Below are 24606 nucleotides of genomic sequence, written 5' to 3'. Positions count from 1 at the left end.
AGTAATCGGTGGTGCCCGCGTGTCTTCCATGAAGTTGTACACAATTTGTGTCGCACATGCATTTAGTACATCCAAGCTTCGGTGACAACGGAACCATCGATAACATTCGAGAAATTTCCGATATATTAAGGCGCATCCTGCGCTGAGCAATAACATTTTTTAGGGGGTGAAAAGCTCTCACCCGTAAAAGATAAACAAGTCCACGTGTCAATATAAAAGGGTTTGGAGGGGAGGGGCTTGCCATGTCACTAGGCGTAGCAGATGGCAAGAACGATCACAGCAGTTATCGATGAACTTAGCGGCCAAATCAATATTTCAGCATACTCAGAGGCTACCATGTTACTAGTACCCATGATTACTGGTTACTCGGTTCTTGGCCATTAGATGCTGTTTAGATGCATCATTAGATGCATCAATTTTGTAGTGTAGGTTGCACACAATGGGCAGTTCTCAAAAGAAACTGTGCAGGCCGAAAGTAGGCGGAAGCTTGCTCAATAGTATTCCCTTCAATTACGCTCTCTTCTGGTGTAGTTTCATACTTATATGCGTACATGCGATATTTAGGTTTTTGCTTAGGAAAGAGAAAGAAAGCAATGGGCAGGAAAGGTAGCGAGATCAACGAGTCGACCGACTTGCTTGCATTACCACATAGATGGTAAGTGAAATGAGAAACAAAATAATGAAGAGTGGCAAGCAATGGGCACGGCGCGCAAGCAGCAAGGCACACAACAAGACCACAGTCGGTCACTAAAGCTAGCGTTTTTCAAAAACGGCATTTTATTGGAGAAACACGCTGTTATGCACAAGGCCAGAACTGGATGGAGCACGCCACGCCGAGCCCTCTGTGCACAAGACAGAACGCAAAATGTTCGCGCTCTAATCGGTGTTAACTGCGCGTCAAAATATACTCCGAATCAAGTTGGTACTTGTGCAAGTCGGACTAACAGGAAAACTGATGACCAGGCAGCGGAACCCGTGTGCCTCTCGGACAAGAACCAGCACGGTACACAGAAGACGTACCCTGCCCACCTTCACCCAACGACATTAAATCCGTCCACCAGTCCGCTCTTCGCCAATCGAGAGGAAAGAGAATCGCGGTGCGATATTCCTTTCCTGGAAGTGCCGGCCACGAGGGACCGAAGTACTCATGTGAACGCTGGCCACCAATACAGTGATGCCAATCCACAAGACATACTTCCTCATTCGTGATGATCCAAACGAAGGAATGTGCACAACATGCCATCAGCAAGCCACTACAAGCTTCAGTCTATTACGCACAAAACATACGTACTATCGGCCAAAATAGTAAACGGATCACGGCTTAGTTGGCCGGAGCGGCTGCGGGGCCACACTGGGGCGCTGCTAACTGGCTCCGCGCGCTGAGGACCAGACTTCGCCCTCACTCTCGCGTGGGGCCTCCTCACGCTTGATAAATGTCTAGTGCACCGTTCGGCTGCTCTGCTGACGACGGTCGCAACGAAGGGCACCGTCCATCGCCTGTAGTCCAGCACATGGCGCGGTCGTTCAGTAATGGGCCGCCTCAGGGCATGAAACAGCGGCACGGAGAACGAAAACCCGTTCTCATTGTTGTTTTGTTTGTATTCAGCTGATCTTTCATATTAGTGCACGTAGCCGGCGTGCACCACTGCTCGATTTTAGGCAATGTCGTGCAAGTAGCCGCAACCGCGGCTACGGTGACGCGCGCTCTTTCACGTCGGCGCGATAAGTTATGCCCCAACCACTGGCACGCGTCGGCAAGCTTCGGCGCGCGCCGACAAGCGAACGCTTCGCTTCGCGTTGGTCGGAGGAAGAGGGCGCGCAACCACTGGACAGAAGCTGTGACGCGTGCCGAAGCTTGCTCCCCGGCTGTGGTGCACTGTTGCTGCACTACTTTGTCTTCCTACGTCAAAGTCCGGCCTAAAACAGCCCGCTGTAAACTAAGCTTGAAACAATAAGTTAGTGATCTGTATGCGCTTTTAGATATAAAAAACACGTTTGAATAATGAATATACGCCTGCCGCAACAGTTTGTTTTTATTTTTGAAGTAACAATAGTGCACAAAATATCAACATCAGCGCTCGCGCGTCGTCTGTCTGCAAGATCGCTTTGCAAACACCTGCACGACGATGCCATATCATATCAAAAACTGTTGTACCATTTAATTTTGGTAGCTTATTGCGCAGCCAGCTATGTAAGAAATAGGCGTGCGATGTATCACTGAAAAAATCTGTGTTGGAAATATTGCCACATAGTAGTGACGGTAAATAAATAGTGCCGACTCAATCGCAACTATAGCGGCGAGCAATGTCGGCAATCGTCGAAAATCTCATCTGCGGGTCAGGCGCGTCGGTTTGCATACATCACTCGTCGAAAGTTACAGCCTATTCGCTGGTGCCCGCGCGCCTTCGAGAAACCGCTACACAATTCGTGTCAAGTATGCAGTCAGATTAACAAGGTTCGTCGACAACAGACAGAACCATCGATAACATTCGCGAAACTTCCGATACGTTCAGGCGCATCCTGCACCGAGCGATAACGTTTAACACTTTTTGGTCGGTGACATACGGTAACCTGATTCAGATAAAGCATCCGTGTCAATATAATTATGCTTGTTGGTGCATGAAAGAAACGGGAAAAAGTGGGCTCTGAGAAAATTCGCAAAAAAAAATCGAAACACCTCTAGCACTCACAAAAAAAAAGAAAGCTAGAATAGCTAAAATGTATGTAATTCGTAGCTTGTCTCCCCCCAATTCTTGATTCTGTCAAATCAGTCCATGGAGCACCTCCATCATTCTAGGTTCTTTTGATGCATCAACACCGCATCCGGATGCCTTCACAGTGAGTGTATTGCTACAAAATATTTTCACAGTGTAAGGGCTATGTTCTATTGTAACTGGTCTCCTCATGTCATGTTTGTCTTTCTTTACATTAATGAAATGACATGCCGTGAGATAATACAAGCTGGAGTATTGGAGGGTGTCAATAGGGGTCTTTCGTTGCCCTTTGCCTAGTCGTATATTGAAGCGCTTATTCAAATGTATGGGAGCAGCTCATTTGCATAGTATAATAAGTATATGAACAGATCTTTTTTCACAATTTATACACTTCGTCACCACAAAAAGAAAATTGCAGTTTATTGTTTTCAGCCTGCTATGATGTTTTGACTGAGAAAGATATATTCAATTCGTTCTGCGAGGCACGCAATAATTGCTGTGACATATTATTTTATTGCACAACACTGCATACAGTAGCCAGCCATTATTAAAACTCAGAAGAAATTAATAAAACAATGCGTATGATCAGGCACATAACATATTATTATTGCACTTTCTTAATTCATGCCCCTTTTTTAATGGCACAAAAGTTACTGCACTGAAATACTATACTAGTACATACTTAAAAAGCACGATTTTATACTACGATGATAATCAATCATTCAAATTTTTGTTGCAGTGCCAAGGAACAGCTAGAGAGCCTTTGTACTGGTGCACTTAACGAGCCCTGTGTGAGACAAAATGTACAGAAAACATGAATGTAGTTGACAAATAAATGCAATATAGAGAAACAAATAGGGAAAAAAGGAAACGAGGAAAGTAAAAGGGAGTTAAATCCTACTTGATTATCTACAGATACTCAAAACACAGGAAATTAACTCTGAAGTATGCTTTGGAATCGAGTCTCATATAGCACAATCTTGCAACAAGGCCAGAGGCAACGAATGTGAAATGCAACTTGGTATAGTGTTGCGGCACGTTGCGGCATATTATCAAGAAGCTTATAATATGATAAAGAAGAGGGAATGTATAATGTCACGGACCAGCTTATACAGGACGAAAAGGTGTGATTAATTAAGTCTTGAATCTAGAAGTGCGAGTCGAAGTATACTTGAGAAGGCTCAACTGTGGTCGCCAGAATGGCAAAAGTGGTGCTTTAAGATAGATATCAATTTATTCTGGATGCGTTTAATGAGGTCAGAATTAGATTTGCTCATTGCACCCCCTCCTACAGAGGCACACTCTAGTAGTTGGAGGCACACAGCAGAATTTCAGAAACACAACAAGTGAGTGGAAGTCATGCAATATACGGCATGCCATTCCAAGAGCGTGAGGGGTATGTTGTGTAATTATCTTTGTGAAGAGAAGCTTAACTTTTTGTCGAAGTACACACCAAGATCTTTCATTTCATCGACCCCTAAGGAGTGGAGCATCATGTAGGGTGTATCAAAATTTCACATGGTGCGTTCTCTGCATATAACTTAATGCCATAGTATTGGAAACATTTAAGAGCACTTATTGTTTCTGCACCAGTTTGAGAGTGAAAAAATGTCTTTTTGGAAGTCGATGCAGTCGTGAACATTGTTGACAGTGTCAAATCGTTTTAAGTTGTCGGCACACAAAGTCATGCTGTTCGTTTATTAAAATGCTCTTTGCACTAACAGAAAGCGAGGAATCCAATATCGATTCAAACACCTGATGCACTGCAGAGGATGGATATAGATCGGCAGTTAGTAACTGCACATCTAGCACCTGATCCGTGCATGGGCAATGTCCATGCTACCTTTCGAGTGCTAGAAAAGGTACTAGACTTTAGTGAACTATTGAAGATGCTTGTGAAAACCGGGAACAAGTATGCTTCCATACGTCTTAAGCTCTGCGGAGGAAATACCAGCAACACCATAAGAAACGGAAAGTTTAAGGCACTTCATACACTTGGAAACAAGGTTTTCATAGAGAGATAGCATACACTGTGCCAGACTGATAAGGAAGGTTACTTGAAACATATTTCACACCATATAGCAAACAGAAACGTTCTGAAAAGGCATCAGCAGTGTCCGAGGCAACACCACTATTTTCATGAAGAAGACGTACATCTTTGGCACTCTTTTTAGAAGAGTGAGAGCCCAGAAAGCTCCAGAAATATATTGAATTATGTGTCACGCTGGCTTCAACACAATCAATGTGGTCATAGTGATGATTCTATTAATAATAATAATAATAATAATAATAATAATAATAATCTTAGTGGTAATCTTGGCACTCTTGACTAAAAAAAAGGCTGATGCCTGTATGTTAGAACATCTGATAACCAGCCATCTAGAGCAGAAATTTGTAGAATGCAGAAGACACCGCCTTCCCCTCCACGTGCACACACACACATGCACGGCACAATAACACAGCACGGCACACGCGCACACAATCGACGGGTGCACAACACACAGGAGTGCCAATGCAGTCTCGTTCCAAGGAAGGAGAATCCATGTGGCCAGGGGCGTGTAGAGAAAGCTCTGAGTGCCAGATATAATCATGGAGTTGTGGTGTCGGGCCATAGAGGCCCGATGAGGGCTCAGGCTGTGCTGATCACTTGTTCAGATGAACTGAAGAAAGATTAGTGCTGCCCAGAGAGTTGTCAAGCACCCTGCAGTATAGACTAGTGCAATGTTGCGTTGGTATTGCAGGGTGTGCTACCTGAGGGGTTTGAGGCAATCCTCGTAGGCTGGCGTGAGCTTATGACAACTGAAAAGACGGCAGTAAAGGCTGCGTATTGTCCGGCGCTGAACAAGCTTAATTTTGTTAGCGCCGCAAGTTTGGTACGGGAACTATACTGATGAGCAGTACTCAAGTCGTGACAGAATGATGGAAGTGTAGAGTCCTCGGAAATCCTTAGGTCATCAGGGGAGGGAGACACGGGACACAAAGCCAAGAATGGGCCGGTGCTTACGTACAGTGCTGGTGACATATGAGGAAAAGTTGAGAGAAGATCTAAATGTTACACCCAGAATGGGAAGGGCCCGAACAGTCTTTATAGAAGTGCCTCCAAGGAAGAAGGTTGGACGTGCAGCAGTTTCGCTTTGGCTGACACGTATGGCAGCACTTTTTACGCTGCTACTACAAAGTTTGATATTGTAGGCCCAGTCGTTCACCTTTACGGAATGTATTTATTGTAAGCACATATGCTGTGCATCGGCATATTGTTGTTGGGGAAGGGGGAAGTATTAACTTGTTAATCAAACATATTCTGCACAGATGCATTAGTAACTTGGTTTTGAGTAGATCTTTGTCCTGACTACACTTTATAGTATCCCAGAAAGAAACACTTTAGTAGAAGCTGAAGGGATTCCAGCAGTTTAAGCATACCGACTGCACAAAGGACTGATGAAACCTCTTCACCTTCCCCACAATGCACTCACACCATCTACACTTTCCATAGCCAAAAAGCGAGATAAAAAATCCATTACAGTTTCATTGACTCAGTACTTGCTGCTTCTGAAGCGGACATCGAAGCAATCGTGGTATACGCTGCTACATGCATAGCTCTTGCTTGATGCAGGTCCTGCTATGCACTGCACACGGGGCACACGTTGCAAACAGGTAATTTCTTTTTGCAGTGCTCAAGTATAAGGACATACTGACTCAAACTTGACTACGTTGTCATGTATGCTTCAGTGCGTCAGCGTTCTTGATTGCTACACGAGCGATTTATCCCCAACTAGCCCATAAGGCGGATGCACTTGAAAGAAGTAAGTGAATGAGTACAGTAAAGTTGTACTGAACTGGATTCACATGCCGAATAGAAGAGCGCAGTGTCAGCTGAAACACGCAGCATGGCTGATTATGTAAGTACTTCCCAAAGTTCGGCTACTAGTGTATTTCGCTTTAGGAAGTTATCTTTACCACTGGAAACAGCGCAGAGCTTGCCCGTTAAACTTGTGTCACCCGACACCACACGAAACACGCCGCGATTGACCAACCCTACTTCCACACGGTTTATTCACCAGATCACACATCACACGAAGTCAGGAGTGCCATATTTTAAATCACTGCAGCACCAAACGAACCTGAAAATTCATTTCCTTCGACAGAGTTTCTCAGCTGAGTTCGTCACTCGCCAGTTACGAACTCGATGGACGCGCTAGGCCTACGCGTAACGTAAACATCGGCGATAGGCGAGTACGGATTATTCAGACTTCGGAGCTCGTAAACATGTTTCCATTCGTTTTAAGCACAACAAAATACACATACAACAAGCACAGACGTTGCGGCAATCGTGATTCGGTTGGCTGTTTGAGCAGTCGATCGCACTGAGCTTGTCGGAGCACAGTGGGCAAGTTGGATTAGTCGGCGTCGTTCGAAGTCGCTTCGGATCCACGTCGCACTGTCACAACCCACGGTCGTCGGTCGGTCGGTCGCGTCGTTCTCGGGCTACTATTACAACACTGTCTTTCAGGTACACTGTCGCGCGCGTCGTGCATCCAAGGAACTCAGACGATCGTCCGTTCCGGCGCCTTCGCACGAGTGGCCATCAGAGCGTCACGTGGTAGTGACGTTAAAGAACACAGTAGCAATACTGTGAAAGACAAAACTAGCTTTCATTGGGCGAACCTGTGCCCACAAAGACAGGCTACACTTAAAGCACAACGATAGCGGCGAACGCAGTCGGCGATCGTCGAAAATCTCATCAGCGGGTCGAGCGCGTCGGCTTTTATACAGCAGTCGTCGAACATTCCAGACTAATCGCTTGGACCCGCGTGTCTTCCACAAAGTTCTACACCATTCGCGTCACGCGATGAAACCAAATAACACAAGGTTCGGCGACAAGAGACAGCGGATAGAAGCATCGATAACTTTCCAGAAACTTCGGATACATGCAGGCGCGTCCCGCGCTGTGCGATAACATTTGTTAGGTGGCGAAACGTGTCCCCCGATAAAGACAAGTACGCGTGTCAATAGGCATAGCAGCCGGAGGCTCCGCAGCCTCCGATTGGTTGACGCCTGCAACGCGTCGCAGCCTCTCATTGGTGCACGCCGGCGCAGCGTCGCCTCGCGTCAGCAAACTTCTAGCATCGGCAGTAGACATAATCGCTGCGCTTCGTCACGCTTCGCCGTGTTCCCGACCGACTCTTTTGACGCTTCGACGCGTGCGGAAGCTTTGCGACGCGTGCCAGTGGTTGGGGCATTAGAGAGAGGGAAGCGCTGCGCGGACGTCAGAAGCTACAGCGGCGGTGCTCTCGATGTGAAGGCGAGTGAGCCACAGAGTTTCTAAATAAATACCCTAGAGGGAAATGTGGCGCTAGTGTCTACGGGGGTTCTCATGAGCGTTGCCTCAACCTACATGGGAATGATGGGAAGTACAAGCTTCGGATTGACTTCGGTCTTTATGTTAGTGGCGTTTGCTTGTGGCGCAGTAAACAACCCTATACGCAAATATTATCGCGTAAAATCTAATTCTATTTCTGCAGTATGTTGTATAATGTACAACACGCTACATAAACTTTGTATAACTTTGAGATGGGAGCATGGTTTACTATGGTTTGTCACCAGGACACACCAGGGTATGCATACTTGTGCGATTCTGTTCCCGATTTAACGCCAAAGAATGATTATTTATTCATTTTTGCAACAGCAGAACAACCGTGCATGTACTTATATAAAAATACTCATCAAGTATTTCTGGAAATAAAAATGTTGTATTGTGACAAAGCGTTGCGCCCTTGAGCGGAATGCTACAAGTGTAGTCTGCTACGACGCCTGCTCGCTGCAAACGTGAGACTTTTCTCGCAGACGACAGGCACTTGCGAACTCTCTCACTCTTTCGAAAGGCTGCGTCGGCTGTCACGATTGCTGAACGTCTTCAAGTACTTTTAAGTACATCTGATGCAGTGCTAGTTAGGACGCTAGTGACCTCCTACGAGTATTTCGTCATCATATTTTATATTGAAGTACCGCTTCCGAAGCGTTATGGCGTCGCTTTGCACTTACCCATTTTGCGACACTAGACTACAGCCAGGAAGCAGCAACCTTTCCTACCACAAGTAAGTTTGTGTTCTCAAATTCCTAAAACACGCATTTAAATGAGCACATTAACGAGCAATGCATAATGAAGCTCTCAATAAAATTTGATTGTCAAGCCACTAGAAGTACAACTGTATATGTCTTGTATCAGTAGTGCCTTCTTTGTCCTATTCTGAAGTTTCATAAAACACATAACGCTACAGTGCCAACCTAACACACTTAACAAACCAAGACCCAAACGCTCAAAACATGTTCTTTTAACGTTTACGATGCCGTCGCTTTCTCTTTAGGGCTTCGACACCACACCGCGACACAAGCATCGTCCCAGTCGCTGGCCTAGCGCGCTATCGCCACTCCGACCAACATAACAAAGGCAGAGAGCTTTGCTTTGCACTGTCCCACTGCAGGTTATAGCAATTGCGCTTGGAGCGAAACCAAAACTGCCAAAAAAATACATGTAGACTAGTTCGCCAGTCAATAGAATGCCAATCCGAAGCCTGTACTTCCCACAATTCCCATGATCGTTGAACGATCGCAGCGCCAGATTTGCCTCTAGGTATACTAATATGAAACTCTATGTGAGTGAGCCAAGTCATCGTGGTCGACAGCAACTTTTCATCGCACTGAGGACTCTTCAAGCCGTGGTTGCTCAGTGGCTGCGGTGTTGGACTGCTGAGCGCGAGGTTGGGGGATCGAATACCTGCCACGGCGGCCGCATTTTGATGGGGGGCGAAATGCGAAAGCACCGGTGTACTTAGATTTAGGCGCTCGTTAATGAACCCCAGGTGGTCGAAATTTCTGGAGTCCTCCACTACGGCGTGCCTCCTAGTCAAAAAGGGGTTTTGGCACGTAAAAACCAAATTATTATTATTATTATTAATATTATTATTATTATTATTATTATTATTATTATTATTATTATTATTATTATTATTATTATTATTATTATTATTATTATTATTATTATTATTATTATTATTATTATTATTATTATAAATCCCGCGACCTCGTACTTAGCAGCCCAAAAGCATAAACACTAAGGAACCACGGCGCGTTATCGAATTTCCATCCAGATATCTCTTGAGCAAAGAACGGTGTTAGAATACCCTTTTACTTCCCACATCAGGATATTTTAGTCTGCAAAGAAGCGGAGACAAATAAGTAACGTAATGCTAAGATAGACAAAAAGGTATGTCCTTACAATGATCTAATTTCGTAAAACTGAGCAATTGCTGTGATTTCTTGGTAGGTTAGTACAAAATAAATGCATTTGGAAGATCTGGGCGCTGTTCCTTCCCTTTGGCTGTGAAAATTCTCCGCAAAACTTTAAAGAAGAGCCAATGAGCACGCATAGATCTCGTGCGGTCTGCCTTCTACCGCGGCCTCCACTGAACGCCTCGCCCAACAGCGCCCTCTCGGGGTAGCCCGGCCTGCGCGCCGCATTGGAAGGTTCTAGTATTACTCTGAATCCATGCAGCATTGCATACCACCCTAAACAGCTGTAGTGGTGGTTTTCAACAGCTTCGCTGGTCATTCACAAAGTGAAATCACTTATTCATTTTTTAGAATTGTCTGTATTCTGCAAGAATGCTGTTTCGTAGTAACACCTCTGGCTTCCCGGAAGGTCCTGTTAAGAATGTTGAGGTATTTTTTGCACCGATTTCGCAAACGGTTGAATGGGTGTCTTTTAGTTTTGTTATACAAATTAGCTCTTTTGCCGCAAGCTCTCTAGGAGACCATCAAGCATCCAAGGATCTAAGGGGCGTGTAACTCGATTTTTACATCGCACAGTTTTACAGCAAGTACTGACTGCTTTAGTGAATTAATTGCAGACGAAACAGCCGGTATTAAGTCTCCAGTAAAATTGAGCGCTGTCCAGTCAGTGGAGATAGCAGTAGCAGTACATTTATCTGTGTCGAATAGTGCAGTGAAGCAAAGCCGACACTGTTAGCCAAAAAAGTTTCGATGACTACATAAATTGGAAAGTGATCCGTGAGATAAGTTTTAACAACGCCTGCCTAAATGGTAATGTCCGTGTTTGTTAAAGTATGATCAGTGAGTGAATGGGGCCCCTCAGAAACGCATTTTGTAGGTGATATGATGAGGCAATAGCCACTGAAGCAGTCCGCCTAGGCGGTATACAAGCTAGAGTTAACATCCTGCACATAGCGGTTTGCATCTCTTACAATCATTATACTCGGATTTTCGGACAGTAATACGTTAAGTACGTAAGAATGAGCATGGAGGCAATCAGAAACGTTAAATGCTGGTGACCTATAAACCCAACCCAGCAGAAAAAATTTGGGGTTGTATGCCTCGAGGGGCTCGTTAGTTTCCACTCATGCCGTTTCACAGCAGTCGACGTGAATAAGGCTCAAATGATTTCAGCAAGTCTAACTTATGCGTATACAGACATAAGACAGTGGCATCACCATACCTACTGTTTGAACGGTGACACTGTTCAGGACTGTAAGAACGGAACCTATACATGTTGGTGCCATCGCTGGAAATCTATGCTTCAGAAACACGAATAAACGAGAAATCACGATCAAGCGAAAGTACGAATATTATTTATCCCCACGTGATTCTTTCCTAGATTGCGTGCGTAAAATTGAACCTATGAAGCATGACTATGACGAAGTATTGAATGAAGTTCCCACGAACACCTAAATGACATTACGATGAAAAAAGCAATCTCGCAGGTGTAATGAGTGCAATATGTGCTCTGACGTGAATATACGGAGATCCGATTCGGCTGATCTTGGCAACCTCCTGCCGTCACTGATTTTTCGCTCATTGATCTGTGGATTTTCAGACCAAAAGTACACGCATCTTAGCCGTTCTTTAGGGCAAGTGCCTTCGCAAAGAGCATTTTAATACTGACTGTCAGATGCTCGTTCACGAAAACACCCGAGTCGTTTGTGCCATAAAACCCGAGGTGGCTCACTTTAGCCGAGCCTTGCGGGCCCTTTCCACAAATTGGTTTTCTTGTTTCTTGAAACGAAAGGAGCCATTATATATTGATAAGATGATTCAGATAGAACATATTGAATTCTCTGAATATCTGATTCTGACACAGGCCACTCGATGACAATGTGCACACGCTTCGAGATGGCTGTGCAATCTCCTCCCTCTATCGGAGGAATTCCTATAACCTCAATATTGATTAGTCTAGAATATTGTTCCAAACCAGCAACACGTTTTGTAGCATTTTATTTCGGGCCGTTAATGCCTTTTTCGAAGCCATAAATTCATCCTGCCAGAGTTTGACCTTACAAACATGTTGCTCATAAAGTCAGTCTTTTAGCGAAGAGAGGAATATTCAGACAGGTCAATCATTCAGTTTCATTTTTATTTTAGAGCCTATTTCTAGCACCCAAGATTGCATCCTGCCCGCGAGACGTTCCAGCTGTTCAATACCTATGGCAAGTTCATGACAAGTAGGCATTGCGTAACAAACGTGTGGACAAGCATGAAAAAAGAAAACAAAAGTGGCATAAAAAATGTGCAGCCGTTGCCGGTAAATTGAGTAGAAACAGCTAAATCAAATGTGTAAATGACCAACCTGAAAATACAAGCGCGCAGTTTACGTTGCACATCCGCTGCAAGGGCCGCTGCTAAATGATTCGATACTCTACTGAGAGAGAGAGAGAAAAAAAATGTCATAACGAGAAGGAAGGGAGGTTAACTAGGCTGAGCCCAGTAGGTTACCCTGCACTGGGAAAGGGCTAATGAAAGACGACAAGGAAGACCGACGTTCACACTTTGCAGTTACACGGACACGCATTCATCCTTGAGTTTAAGACAGGCGGTCATACAGGCTGGTGCATTTAAGAAAACGCAGAAGCGCATTTGTAGCCGTGCACATAGCAGATGCATGAAGCCACGGGTCCGAGATGTCCTCCTTTGTAAAGGTCCTTTTATCTAAGTGTCCCAAACCTGTCTCAAGAGCACTCGTTTTATCTTTGTGTGTGGGGTAGTCATGTAAAAGATGTTTGATGGTTTCCTCAACAGCACATGCGCTGCAATTGTCTCTCCGCCATTTCAATTACAAATGAGTATGTATTTACAAAAGAAACTCCTATTCGCAGGCGCCACACTAATGATTCTTGCCGTCGGGTAAAACGCGGTAAAAGGTTTAATTTTATGTGTATGTCCATGGCATAAAGGCGCCAGTTGTTAAACACCGGTGTGTTCCATTTCCTTTCAGTTATAATATGAGCAAGACCGCTGAGAGGCCATGATACAGCCGTTCTCGACAATGGTATCGAGCTTCATTAACATTCTGCATGTGCCGCACGGGCAGCTTTGTTGGCCCATGCATTGCCAGTGATGTTTCAGTGCCTAGGTAGCAACTGAAATACAATGTCGTAACTCTGTCCACCGCTTGTTGGTAGCGTAATCATATCTCTGCTACCAATGGTTAATGTGGGCTGCGACGCCGAGATGATAAGAGTGACTGCAGGGCTACCTTTCTGTCACGAAATATAGCCCATTGATTTCATGACTGTTAGTGCACATAAGGAGCTGAAACTTCCTTAAATTTCCTTCGAGGCCGATCACAGCTTCATTTCACGCAGTCGCAGCCATAACCGTCGACAAATTTGAAGCACGTGCTTAGTCCCCACCAGCTCGCCCGTCGAGCTCAGAAATTTGCCAAGACATGTGATGTGAGATTTTGTGATACCCGTGGCCATCTGCAAGCACATCATGAACGACGTACCTCGGGGTTTCCAGTCAGCGACATTACATGATCGGATTCTACCTCTACATATCAATCAGGAAGATGTTTTCCATCTGGGGGCAAAGCTTGCCGAATTCGTCTACTGTCAAAACTGAAGAGGTGATAGTCTCCATAAGAACGTCCCACGAAGAACGAAGAAGCAAGGCCCGCCTTAGGGGGCATCCACGAACACCTATAATGCTTAAAGCAACTGGGGCTTCATTGTATTTTTATAATATAGACGTTACAATTAAAAATCAAACTTGTGCGGTTTGTTTCGTCGACTTCTGTCCCTGTGCATAACAGCGAATATTTTTTTCAAGAAAATGTGTAACAACTGGCCTCAACTGGAGCTATAGTTTCTAAATATGCAGAAGCGCAACAGCATCTTGGCGCGCCATCGACTGATGTTGCCAGGGTTCCAGAAACCCCCCTTTTTTTCGAAAAGTTCGGCAGTGAAATCGCCTTAGTGGAGATCTCTTAAGGTTTGCGCAGTAAAATCGTATTGAGGGCAAGTGTACAGCAGGTTGTTGACAGCTCATTCAGATACACAGGGCCGAAACAAACTATCAAAAAGCTATCAAACTATTAATTACGCACATATTCGTCTCCGCCAGTGAACGACAAAGAACTAGCTAGATGGCAAGCACGCCTTTTTTTAGCTATTTGTGCATCCTCAGGATGATTCTTGCAGATGTGGTGGGTTTGTTTTCCTTTTTTTCGGTACCAGCCTGCATATATGTTACGTACGCTTCCTCCTCCCGCCCTCTAAAAACAAAAAAACAACAACAATCTGGAAGGCCACATTTGTTTTTCCGCCGCATAATCTTTCATCTCATGCATACGAGTCACAAGAGTACCTATATATACAGATATATATCCGTGGATACACCTAGTTCTGAGGCATACATAATGTACAGCTCAACAAAAGTAGTTTGTACATCACAGAATTTCCCATGAATTTCACAGTGCTGGTTTTCGCCGAAGATTGCAACGTGACGCAAGTTCTTGAGTGCTATGGCGACATCTCCGACAACGTTTCTGATGTGTCTGACCAACGCACACTGAACAAGAGCCGCCTCGAAAGCCTCTGCAAGTAGGTGACATTACCTTACACGGTTTTATTTATGTGAGAGTTTGCATTGTCCAACTGTTACTTTTTTTAAAAATGGCGTATTGTTAAGTGATCTCGCACTGCACCGTGAGCTTAGATTCAAAGTATTTCTATGTGGGGGTTGAGCGTTCATTTACCGTCAAAAGTAGGGACGGACTGAAAATGAGCGGCAGCACCAGTCGTCCATAGGGTGCCGCTGCACGGCTAAGGGAGGCGTGACCGCAAACGTCTCGGCAAAACACAAATGCAGTGATTGCTGAGTAAATGGAGAATGGGTCCAGACAAAGAAATAAACGATTACCAACTCGAGTGGCAGCGCTCTCGTTGTGTTTGTAACATCAAAAAAGCAAAAGAACAAGTTTATACACACTACCAGACAAATCATAGATAACATTATACCTATAAGCAGTGCTTCTTCATTGCAGCAGAAAAAAAAATTCCGGCCTGAAAAGCGGCGTTAACCACGACCGATCGCTAAGCGGCCCGCTAGGCCGGGAACAGAAGGATCATGCATGCAAAATCGCATATGTTCAGCACTACAAAAATGGCACCAGAAATGTTTGCAACTGCATCTGGTGATTGTTGCTCCTCCCTCCCACTGCCGCTATCACCTCACCTAGATGATGGTGAAGATATTGGTCTCTCCTTCGAAACGGTACAGCGACAAAGAGTCCCTAGCCTGGTTGAGTTGATAAGGCATGCTATACGTGCGTTCTATTCCTGAATTTTCGCATACGTCTCCTTGGTCTTTTTTTGCCACCTCAAAACTTGTGTAGCTTCTACTTCTACCCATGCCTCTGACGGATCCGGCCATATCAATCCCTTTACTGCTTTATTTCAACCAATACTCTAAACGTCTCTTGCTTATCTCGACTTGTGACCGGTTGATACTTCCATTCACAGTAAATACAAGTGCGGAAAGTGTACGTTACATACGGGTCTCAATCGCTGAATACCCTCGCCTTCTAATAGTATGGGGTGAATGATCCCTGAATTTTGGAAGCAACAGACACATGCATAACGCTGTTGCGAATATTTGCTCCGGCATGTATTTTTTTCTTGACGCACTGAGCTCCAGCCTCAAGTAGCCAGCCACTGCACTTCGTGTTAGCATACTTATTTACCTATCTATTTTATTTTTTTACTTATACTGTTTTTCTTGTAAATCTGCACGGTCTTTTATGTTTACAGTCTTTGCGTCCAATTTACTGTCTCGGTTTCACTCACTTTTTATTTATGACCCTCGGTTTCCTATTTCCCCTTTCAGTTACCCTACATTTGGCTGCTAACTTTCTTGATATCCTCCACCGTTCTGTGCCCACGCTTTCAGGTACAGGCTGTAGTGAAGTTTAGCCAGCCCTTTATTTTTATCCATGTTCCTGAGACTTGCTTCAGAACTAATTTTGCTCTGAGCTTCTCTTACTTCAAAAGAGGCCCAACGAATGACACCCTACACTGCCTCATTTGTGATTTTACCTTCGGTTCCGAAAGTCAACCGGTCTACCGATCTACCGATTTTTTGTTACCTTCCAACACCGGCAAGATATCCAATTTGAAGCAAATAATGGTATTCGCGAACGTTAGCGCTGGTATCATTATTCTTTTCCAGGTTCCACGCACCACGTCGTATTACGGCGAAGCTGTATATGGCTAGTATTGCGTGCATTTTTGTTCTCCATGAATGAAAACTATCATCATTAATGGCTCATACCACCGTAACCATTCATGCTTCCTTAAGCAAGCAACGACTGGAATAGCTCATAGCCCCTTAAGGCCGAGGCTACAAGCACTCAGCAAAGAGAAGCGAACAGTGTTTAAATTCTTTGTAATCACACATACAAGATACAAAACAGCATGTCGAAAAGTGTCATCATCAGTGGTCCATACCTCCGTAAGCAAGCAAGAAATGCAATGACTCATAGTCCTGTAAGCTTCATGGTTACACACTTGGCGTGACGTAGTTGCGATGACACTACTACTGTTGTCGTTGTCGGTGATTTCAATGTGGATCTGCCGGACCGAAAAGGGAGTGGCTTAGGCGTACCGTGTTGCAGAGATGTCCCTTGCGTTACCACACCGATCAGGCTGAACCGACCAGCGAGCGATTAACTTGCATCGATTTGACATTATTGAGTAATCTGATTGCAGTTGCGAGTGAAATAAGGACCACCGATCAAGACAATAAATGAGTGTGCGTACCTTTCGCCACGATGACCACCCGTCAACACAATAAATGAGCTCGTAGTTTTTTTTTCAAAATTATGTTTCACCTCCGTGTCGTGCGCTGAACGGCTTCACTGGCCAACCACTTTCATAGAGTGGAATGGCTCATGATTTTTCGCTGTAGCCGCTAAGTGCTCCCTGTTTCATAATTGTTGCATTGCGCTGCCCCTTTATTTTCGGAATATATTGATCGGTGTTTCAGAAATTGTTTCCTTCGTTTATGTACATTCCCAGATAATTATATTGTTTGACTATAGGTGGTACTTCATGTTGAATGGATAGCACGTAATTGCTCGTCCCTCTATTAAACATCATAATTCCACATTTGTCTGTGCTGAACTTAAGGCCTAGGTTTGTCGCTGCGTTTTGATACATATTTACAAGTATTTCTACATTTCATTTGTTGCGCTGGTAGCATTATGGCGTCGGCATATATCAGGAAAGAGATCTGTTGTACGATTTGCTCCATTTAGAAAGATAAGATAAATAAAACCCTAATTCACTGTTTTCCTATCGTCTTTCCATGCCCTTAACAAAAAGCGTGAACAAAACTACAGGCAGAGGACACCCTTGCTTCAGTCCTTTATGAATTTCCACCATATCATTGCATTTCCGGCCTTGCCATAGTAGTTGTACTCGGTTGTCTAATTATATGTCCCTCAGCATCTCCACAAAATTGTCACCTATGCTTTCCTGCTCGCGAATACCTCCTAAATCCGTGTCTACTTTTTCGTAGGCTCCCTTAATATGTAGAAATGCTATCCATAACGGTATATTGTGAGTTATTTAGTTAATAGTGAGTCTTCTCTATGCACTGCGTTAGTAAATTGTATTATCCTCTCCGAGTCGGCCTGGTCTGAGTCCGTTCTGTAGTTCGCCTAGTATATAACGTTTCTCCACACATTGCCACATTCTACTTTATGGCTTTCATTGCAGTTATAGATATCTCTAAAGCGTGATATACAAATATGTTACTGCCCACTACATTCATAGCCATTTCGGCAGCCACCGTCGCGTCCCAGCCGTCACCGTCGTCTCCCCTTTCCCTTTTTTGCCAGTGCCACAGTGCATGGAGCAACACCACTGCGAACAAGTAGAAAAGGCGAGATGGAAATGTGAGAGCGTTACAACATAATGCGAGAGTAAATAAAACACAAAATGAACTTGGAAAGGAAACGCTATGGTTAAGGAAGTGGAGCAAGAGACAGCGTTCAGGTCTGGTGCGGCATTGTTGCACTTTTGCGTTCTTGCGAATCCATGTAAAAAAACTTGCCGGCTCTTTTGATACCATGTGAGGGAATCTTGTGAAATTCAGGCACTTCCAATAGAATACCTTGTTGATTCAACTGACTAGGTAATTAGATATACGCAACACATATTCGCGACCCAAAAGGGAACACATATGGTTGAGCATTAACATATGGAACAGTGGGGTTACTCCAATTTTGGCTAGATATATTCTCCATAAGCGCTTGCGAATAAGTTTTGTGCGCAAACTGTTCAAAATATATTGCTGTACGTTTTGCGCAACTTTCGCTATAAACAATTGACATTTTTCGGCTTAACATCAACGATACTATGAAGCCTGGCTTTATGTTGACTTCAAATGAAAATGTACTTAGTGCCGCGGAAGGCAAGTGACCAGCACACGCAGACACGGTGGATGCGTTGTTTTGTGCAAGACTATATTAAAATGCGTTATTGCGCAATAACAAATTTAATAACAGCTTCATACATGGTCGCATATATACTGTAACCAATGTATGTGTGGCCATACGTATGGAGATGACAATTCCTTCAATGCAGGAAGGCTTTGTATACAAAGAAGCCAAGAAGCCTTTGTACAAAGAAGGCTTTGTGTACATTGTTTCTCAAGTAACTTTGTATAGAGGTTTCATTTTCACCGCGAAGCACATAAGGCCTTAACGTTTTAAGCAAAATGTTATGTCTGACGCAATAAAATTATTTGCAGAAATCTGAAATATAGCTACTGTGTAAGGCATTTGTTCTAGACTGCGAATTATATGTGCTTTTATACCTAACGAGGGGATTTTAGTGGACTTTTCCGAGTGGAAGCCGTATTGCTGATCACTGATGCTATTCGTTGACGGATAGAAACTAAGGAAACGTTTATGTATAACCATATCGGTAACCCTAGAAAAAAGTGGAAAACGTAGATACGTCGGTCTATAATTGTTAAGGTCACATTTCTTTTCACTTATAAAAATGACCACACCGGTGCTATGCTTAGTTTACGGGCGACCAAACCAACAACTGGCATCTGGTTAACAACATATGTCAGTGAGCTTAGGATCCCTCCAGCAGCTTTTCTGGCAGGGGCTACTGCAATATAGTCGTCTCCAGGCGAAGACGCATTTCTAAGAGACGCTACAATAGCAGCAATTTCTTCTGAAATTGGCGTTAGGAATAAGGAATCGGGATTAGCTAGGCAAATGTAAAAATGAAAGCGTTAAGTGTCTATGTCATTTCCTGCGTTTAGAAAATGTGTTTTGAAATCAATTTGAAGCAAGCCACCACTATGAACAGCCCCATTAATATCCATATATAATATAAGGCCTGTCGTCTTTTGTTCGATTAGATATTTAATACCTGCCCTTAGGAAACGAAAATTTTACGCAACTGATAATTTAAATTGACAGAAGGACGGCTTTGTCTTTGTACAGCGGAGCTGTATATGGCTAGGATACCATAGAATTCACGTGTCCACGCACAAAAACTATCATCATCAATGGCAAATACCCAGGTAAGCAATCATACCCCCGTAAGCAAGGAAAAAAATGCAATGGCCAATAGCCCTGTCATGAGTGACAACCACGCCATGCGCGTCTTCTGTGAATAAGATCACTTGCCGACTGTGAGAGAGGCGTCTCTCTATGCTTCGAGAGCCACATTCGCTCGCACTCGTGGAGGTGAATATTCGTTCCCTCGGCCATCACGGTATCCATCTCACGCACGATGCCGATCTCAGCGAGATACCTGTGTTGTGCGCCTATTGGAAACGTGGCCGGATGAGTTGTATCAGGTGGACAAGTACAGCGGAATCGTGTGTGGCAGGCCTGTGGAGTGGCGCGCGTGTGGCACTGCTTCATACGCAAGGGAGAAAACACGCATGCGAACGTAGATCCTGGACTCTCAGGATGAAGACGCTGATGCGTGTGGTGACGTGTGCGTCGTACCGCAGGGAGCACGGGATCGTGGTACCTACCGTGTATATATCGCCGAGTGCATTTCCCTGCGATGTCGATATGTTCATGGCTATACCGCGTGGTTTAGTTGCGATGACACTACCACTGTGGTCGGTGTCGGTGATTTCAGCGGGGATGTGTCGGGACCGAAGAGGGACTGGTTTACGCGTTTCGTGCTGGAGACATCTCGCTTTCGAAGCCACATCGATCCGGCCCAACCGACCACCCAGCAGCGTACATAAATCGATTAGGCATTATTTATTTATTTATTTACTTATTTATTTAATACATATTGCAGACCACATTGTGGTCCTTGCAAGACGGGCAGACATTGACTACAAGACATATACAAGATGTGTTCGTATACATTCATAATATATATAGACTTTACAATGATATATTGCTCACAGAAACACTTCGTGAAAAGATCAATACACGATACCTTAATCAATCCATGGTGCAAACAGAACGATTTAGAAAAAGGCAAGGGAGTTTGAGAGTCGAGTACTTGCCTTGCTCATTCAACAGCAAGGACAACACATTCTATGCAAATTAAAAAGACAATAAGAACGTACATAAAACACAGTAACATGCTGTAAGGGTCGGCCTGCTGATTTCACTCAGAAATAGTCCTAAGAAAGAAGGAGATCTTATAAGCTGTCTGTCCTAGCATAGATAGGCGTCAGTGTATCCGGACGATGGTGTCGTGTATACCTCGTGGAGAGATGACTTACATATAGTGAAGGGTCCAGAGCTAATTTGTGATTAAATAGATTATGTAAAAAATCTAGCCTGTGTTTCCGTCTTCTTTGCTCAAGCGAAGGAATGTCGTTAGCCAACATCAACTCTGACGGCGAATCCGAAATTTTGAACTTGGAATAAATTAAACGAACAGATTTGCTGTGTATTCTCTCAAGTTTGTTAACATTGACTTTAGTATAGGGATCCCATGCAACGCAAGCATATTCAAGTTTTGGCCGGATATAGGTTAGGTAAGTGAGTACCTTAGCGTTTGAGGGGGCATTTCTTAGTTTGTGTCGAAGACAAGTTAGCTTCCGAAAGGCAGGAGAACATGTGTTGTCAATGTGGAGGTCCCAAGAAAAATTATTAGAGAACGTTACGCCAAGGTACTTGTAACTCTCAACTTGCTTTAATGGGACAGATCCCATTTGATACGCGTACTCGATCCAGGGGATTCCCTTTATGCGTTATGCGAAGAAAGACAGTTTTATCTACATGTTTGCCGCCATGCCCCATTCTTCGCACCAGAAGAATATATTGTTCAAGCTAGAGTTGAGTTCCTTCTGACCATCCACGGACTTAATAGTACGAAATACAACGCAGACATCTGCAAACAGCCTTATTCGTGTTCCAGGTTTGACAACGGTAACAATGTCATTAATATGTAAAAGAAAGAGCAATGGACCCAGGAGACTGCCCTGGGAAACACCTGAAGTGATTGGTAGATATCCCGACTTTTGATCGTCAACTGAAACATACTGTTGGCGATTATCCAGATAGTCTAGTCCAGATAATTATGATGTTCAGAAGGTTAATCTTCCTTAATTTTGGAATGAAGTTTTTGTGAATTACCATATAGACGGCGTTACTGAAGTCTAAAAACACTACATCAGTTTGACCGTTGGCATCCAAAGCTTTGGCAATTGAATCAATTATTATTCCTAATTGTGCGGTAGTGGAGCAACCTATTCTGAAGCCATGTTGAGCACTTGTTAGTAGGAAGTGTTCATCTAAGAATTCATTAATGCGAGTTGTGATTATGCGCTTTAAAAGTTTGCAGCAAGGTGACGTTAATGATATGGGGACACATTCTTTGATAATGAATTATCAAAGAATGTGTCCGCCGTTCGGAGTATAGCGACCACAAGGTCATTCTTAGCGTCGTTACTAAGTGACAATGAGTGATCCGGTAAAGTCTTTACGACAAGTTTTTTTACCACGACGTGTACAGCTCCGCTGGTCATTCACCTTCGCAGGGCGGAATGACCTTAATTTTTTACATATGAAATTAATTTATGGCGCAATTCATTATACGCATCTAAATTTGCATCTCAATTATTTGCATGTATTTTTTAAACAGTATGAAAAGAATTTTTTTTTATTTTACATGCTTATATAATGCGCAGTGACGCATTCTCTTCTTGTGTTTTTATGCCTCCTAAGGTGATCAGTGGCCATGCAGTGTTGTAATTCCTTGTAATTTTGCAATGAAAATATATGCATTGTGTGGGTTTGCTGCATTACATACCTCATTCTAGTTAGTATCTGCCATTGAGGATAAAAGGTAGCCAACACCCTGGCTCTCTTGGAGCAAACTTTGTAGCCCTATATTGAGGGAGGCGCATTGCAATCTCCTAATATCAATAGGTGTCGGCTGCCCGACTCTTCCTTGCTGGCGAGTAATGTGCCATCTATGTCCTGGTCCTTCTTGGAGGGCCAACAGTATGCGCTGAGTATGAATATGTAGCTTTTGCTTCCTATGCCTCTGTTGTGAGTTTCCAAGAGAACGCGTTCACACCCTCTCTGGCTGGTCATGTGCTGCGTCGCAGCTATGTTGCTTCGGACTAGGACCGCTATGTTTTTCTCATTGGGATCGTTGTATCTGATATACCCCAGTATGGATCGCGAGTTGGTTTCTTGTAATGCAAGGATATCCGGTTCGTTTTCCGCATTATCTGTGTCTTGCTGTAATTTCCCTATTTTGTCCGTTATACCTCGACAGTTCTGTTGGGCTAAGGTTATTGTATCTTCCTTCCTATTCTTACGCCTGTCCGCCATATTGGCTCAGGTTTGTAGTCGTGAGACTACTTCCCATACATGGTTTCCCATACGGGGCTCCCTTTTTGGCTTTCTCAAACAACGTATAGATTCCCTTCGCGTATAGATTCGCTTTGTCCAAGCACGTATGTACTTGAGTTGAGCGTAATACCGTGCCCCTCAGAGCACACTCAGCACTAAGCCTTAAAATGGCCATCGTATTCAGCCAAGGTGGTACAAAACTTGCAACTATATATTTTTAACAATTAGCATATACCACTTATTCCTTAGCCTTGATGAAGAGTAAATCGAGCCTAATGGCAGCAAGTACCCTATTCCATTTAATAACCTGCCTAGCTACATTATTCCCTTTCGTGTTACAAGTAGTTGTTGCGTATATTCCATCTGTCCGTTAAAACTTTAAAAGGATCTATTCAAAATATCTGCCTTTCAGAAAATGCCATGACACGGTATGAAAAGAACGTGCGAACACAACAATGCGCACCCCGCAGGGGCGTCTGCGTCAGCAGGCGTTTGGTGTGCTGCGACACCACGTACCCGAGCACATGAGGTTTGGACCCTCCCGCGTGTAGTCGTGCGCGGCTTAGCCGTGTCTGGGGAAAGGGGATCCTGGGGGTTGAGCTGATGCTGGGTGTTTGGACCTTTAAGGCCCCTCGGCGGAGGCAACACACCCCTTTGTCCTCTGCTTCACATAGACGGCACCCTCGAACTGACCCACCCGGGGGAAATCGGTAGTTGCCTTTTCCTGTCTCTCTCTCCCTCTAGCCTTCGTCTTTCTCTCACTTTTCATGTTTCCTGTCTCCTTCTCATTTCTTAATTTCTTCCGATCTTCCTGGCAGCAAGGGTTAACCTTGTGTGAGTAGCCAACCTGGGTTATGTCATATTTGGTTATAGTGGTAGCGTACAGCTGGGGCTTGTAGGCCCTGTTTTACAAGCCCTGCAGCATCCCCTTATTGGGCTCCATGGTGGGTGACTGGCGCTACAGCCGGTAAATACACTCCCACTTATGGCCAGTTCTTTCCCTCCACTATCTGATCGCTCCCTGAGAAGGGGGCGCACCGAAGAAATCTTGGAATTTTTTGGACGCCAAAAAGAAACTTTCCCGCGATTTCATGTAATCCATTCTGAAAAACAAGGAAAACAAGCACGAACAATCTCACCTTTTGTTGTTTCGAGAACCGTAACTCAGGTATTTGGACCAGGCTATAAAGCATCAAAGATGGCTAGCGGTGATCTCATTTTGGAGCTCCGCGACAAAAAGCAACACGAGAAACTGCCTAACCTTGTATCATTTGGAGATGTCCCAGTGAGAGTGACTCCGCACCGCACGATCAACACCACCCGTGGTGTAGTTTCGGATGATGACCTGATGGAGCTTACGGACGTTGAACTATTAGAAGACTCGAGTGATCAAAACGTAATCAATGTTAAGCGAATTCTGCTAAGGCGCGATGGAAAAGAGGTTAAAACAAAACATCTAATTCTTACGTTTGGTTCAAGTGGGCGCCCTGAGAGTATTGAGACAGGTTATGTAAAGCTCCGGGTCAGACCATATGTCCCAAACCCTCTCAGATGTTTTGAATGCCAGCGATTTGGCCACAGCTCATCGAACTGCCGCGGCCGCCAAACTTGTGCAAAATGCAGTGCTAATGAGCACTCCGCTGAATCGTGTGACAACACTCTCCACTGTGTGAACTGTGATGGAGAGCACGCCGCGTACTCGCGGTCATGCCCATCTTGGAAAAAAGAGAA

The 24606-nt window shown here is 44.3% G+C and overlaps 1 protein-coding gene across 1 annotated transcript in view; it reads left to right on the top strand.

The window, feature by feature from the left end:
• Positions 1 to 24606, top strand: part of LOC142571059 (uncharacterized) — a 73187-nt gene that overhangs the window by 2218 nt on the left and 46363 nt on the right. The window contains exon 3 of the mRNA XM_075679355.1: positions 14482 to 14608. Within this exon, the coding sequence (XP_075535470.1) occupies positions 14482 to 14608 (127 nt within the window). The remainder of the gene's footprint in view (positions 1 to 14481; positions 14609 to 24606) is intronic.

Source organism: Dermacentor variabilis, chromosome 2, assembly GCF_050947875.1.
Source record: "Dermacentor variabilis isolate Ectoservices chromosome 2, ASM5094787v1, whole genome shotgun sequence".
In the NCBI taxonomy this organism is placed as follows: Eukaryota; Metazoa; Arthropoda; class Arachnida; order Ixodida; family Ixodidae; genus Dermacentor; species Dermacentor variabilis.
The sequence above is the reverse complement of the archived record's forward strand: the minus strand, read 5'-3'. Positions and strand labels throughout refer to the sequence as shown.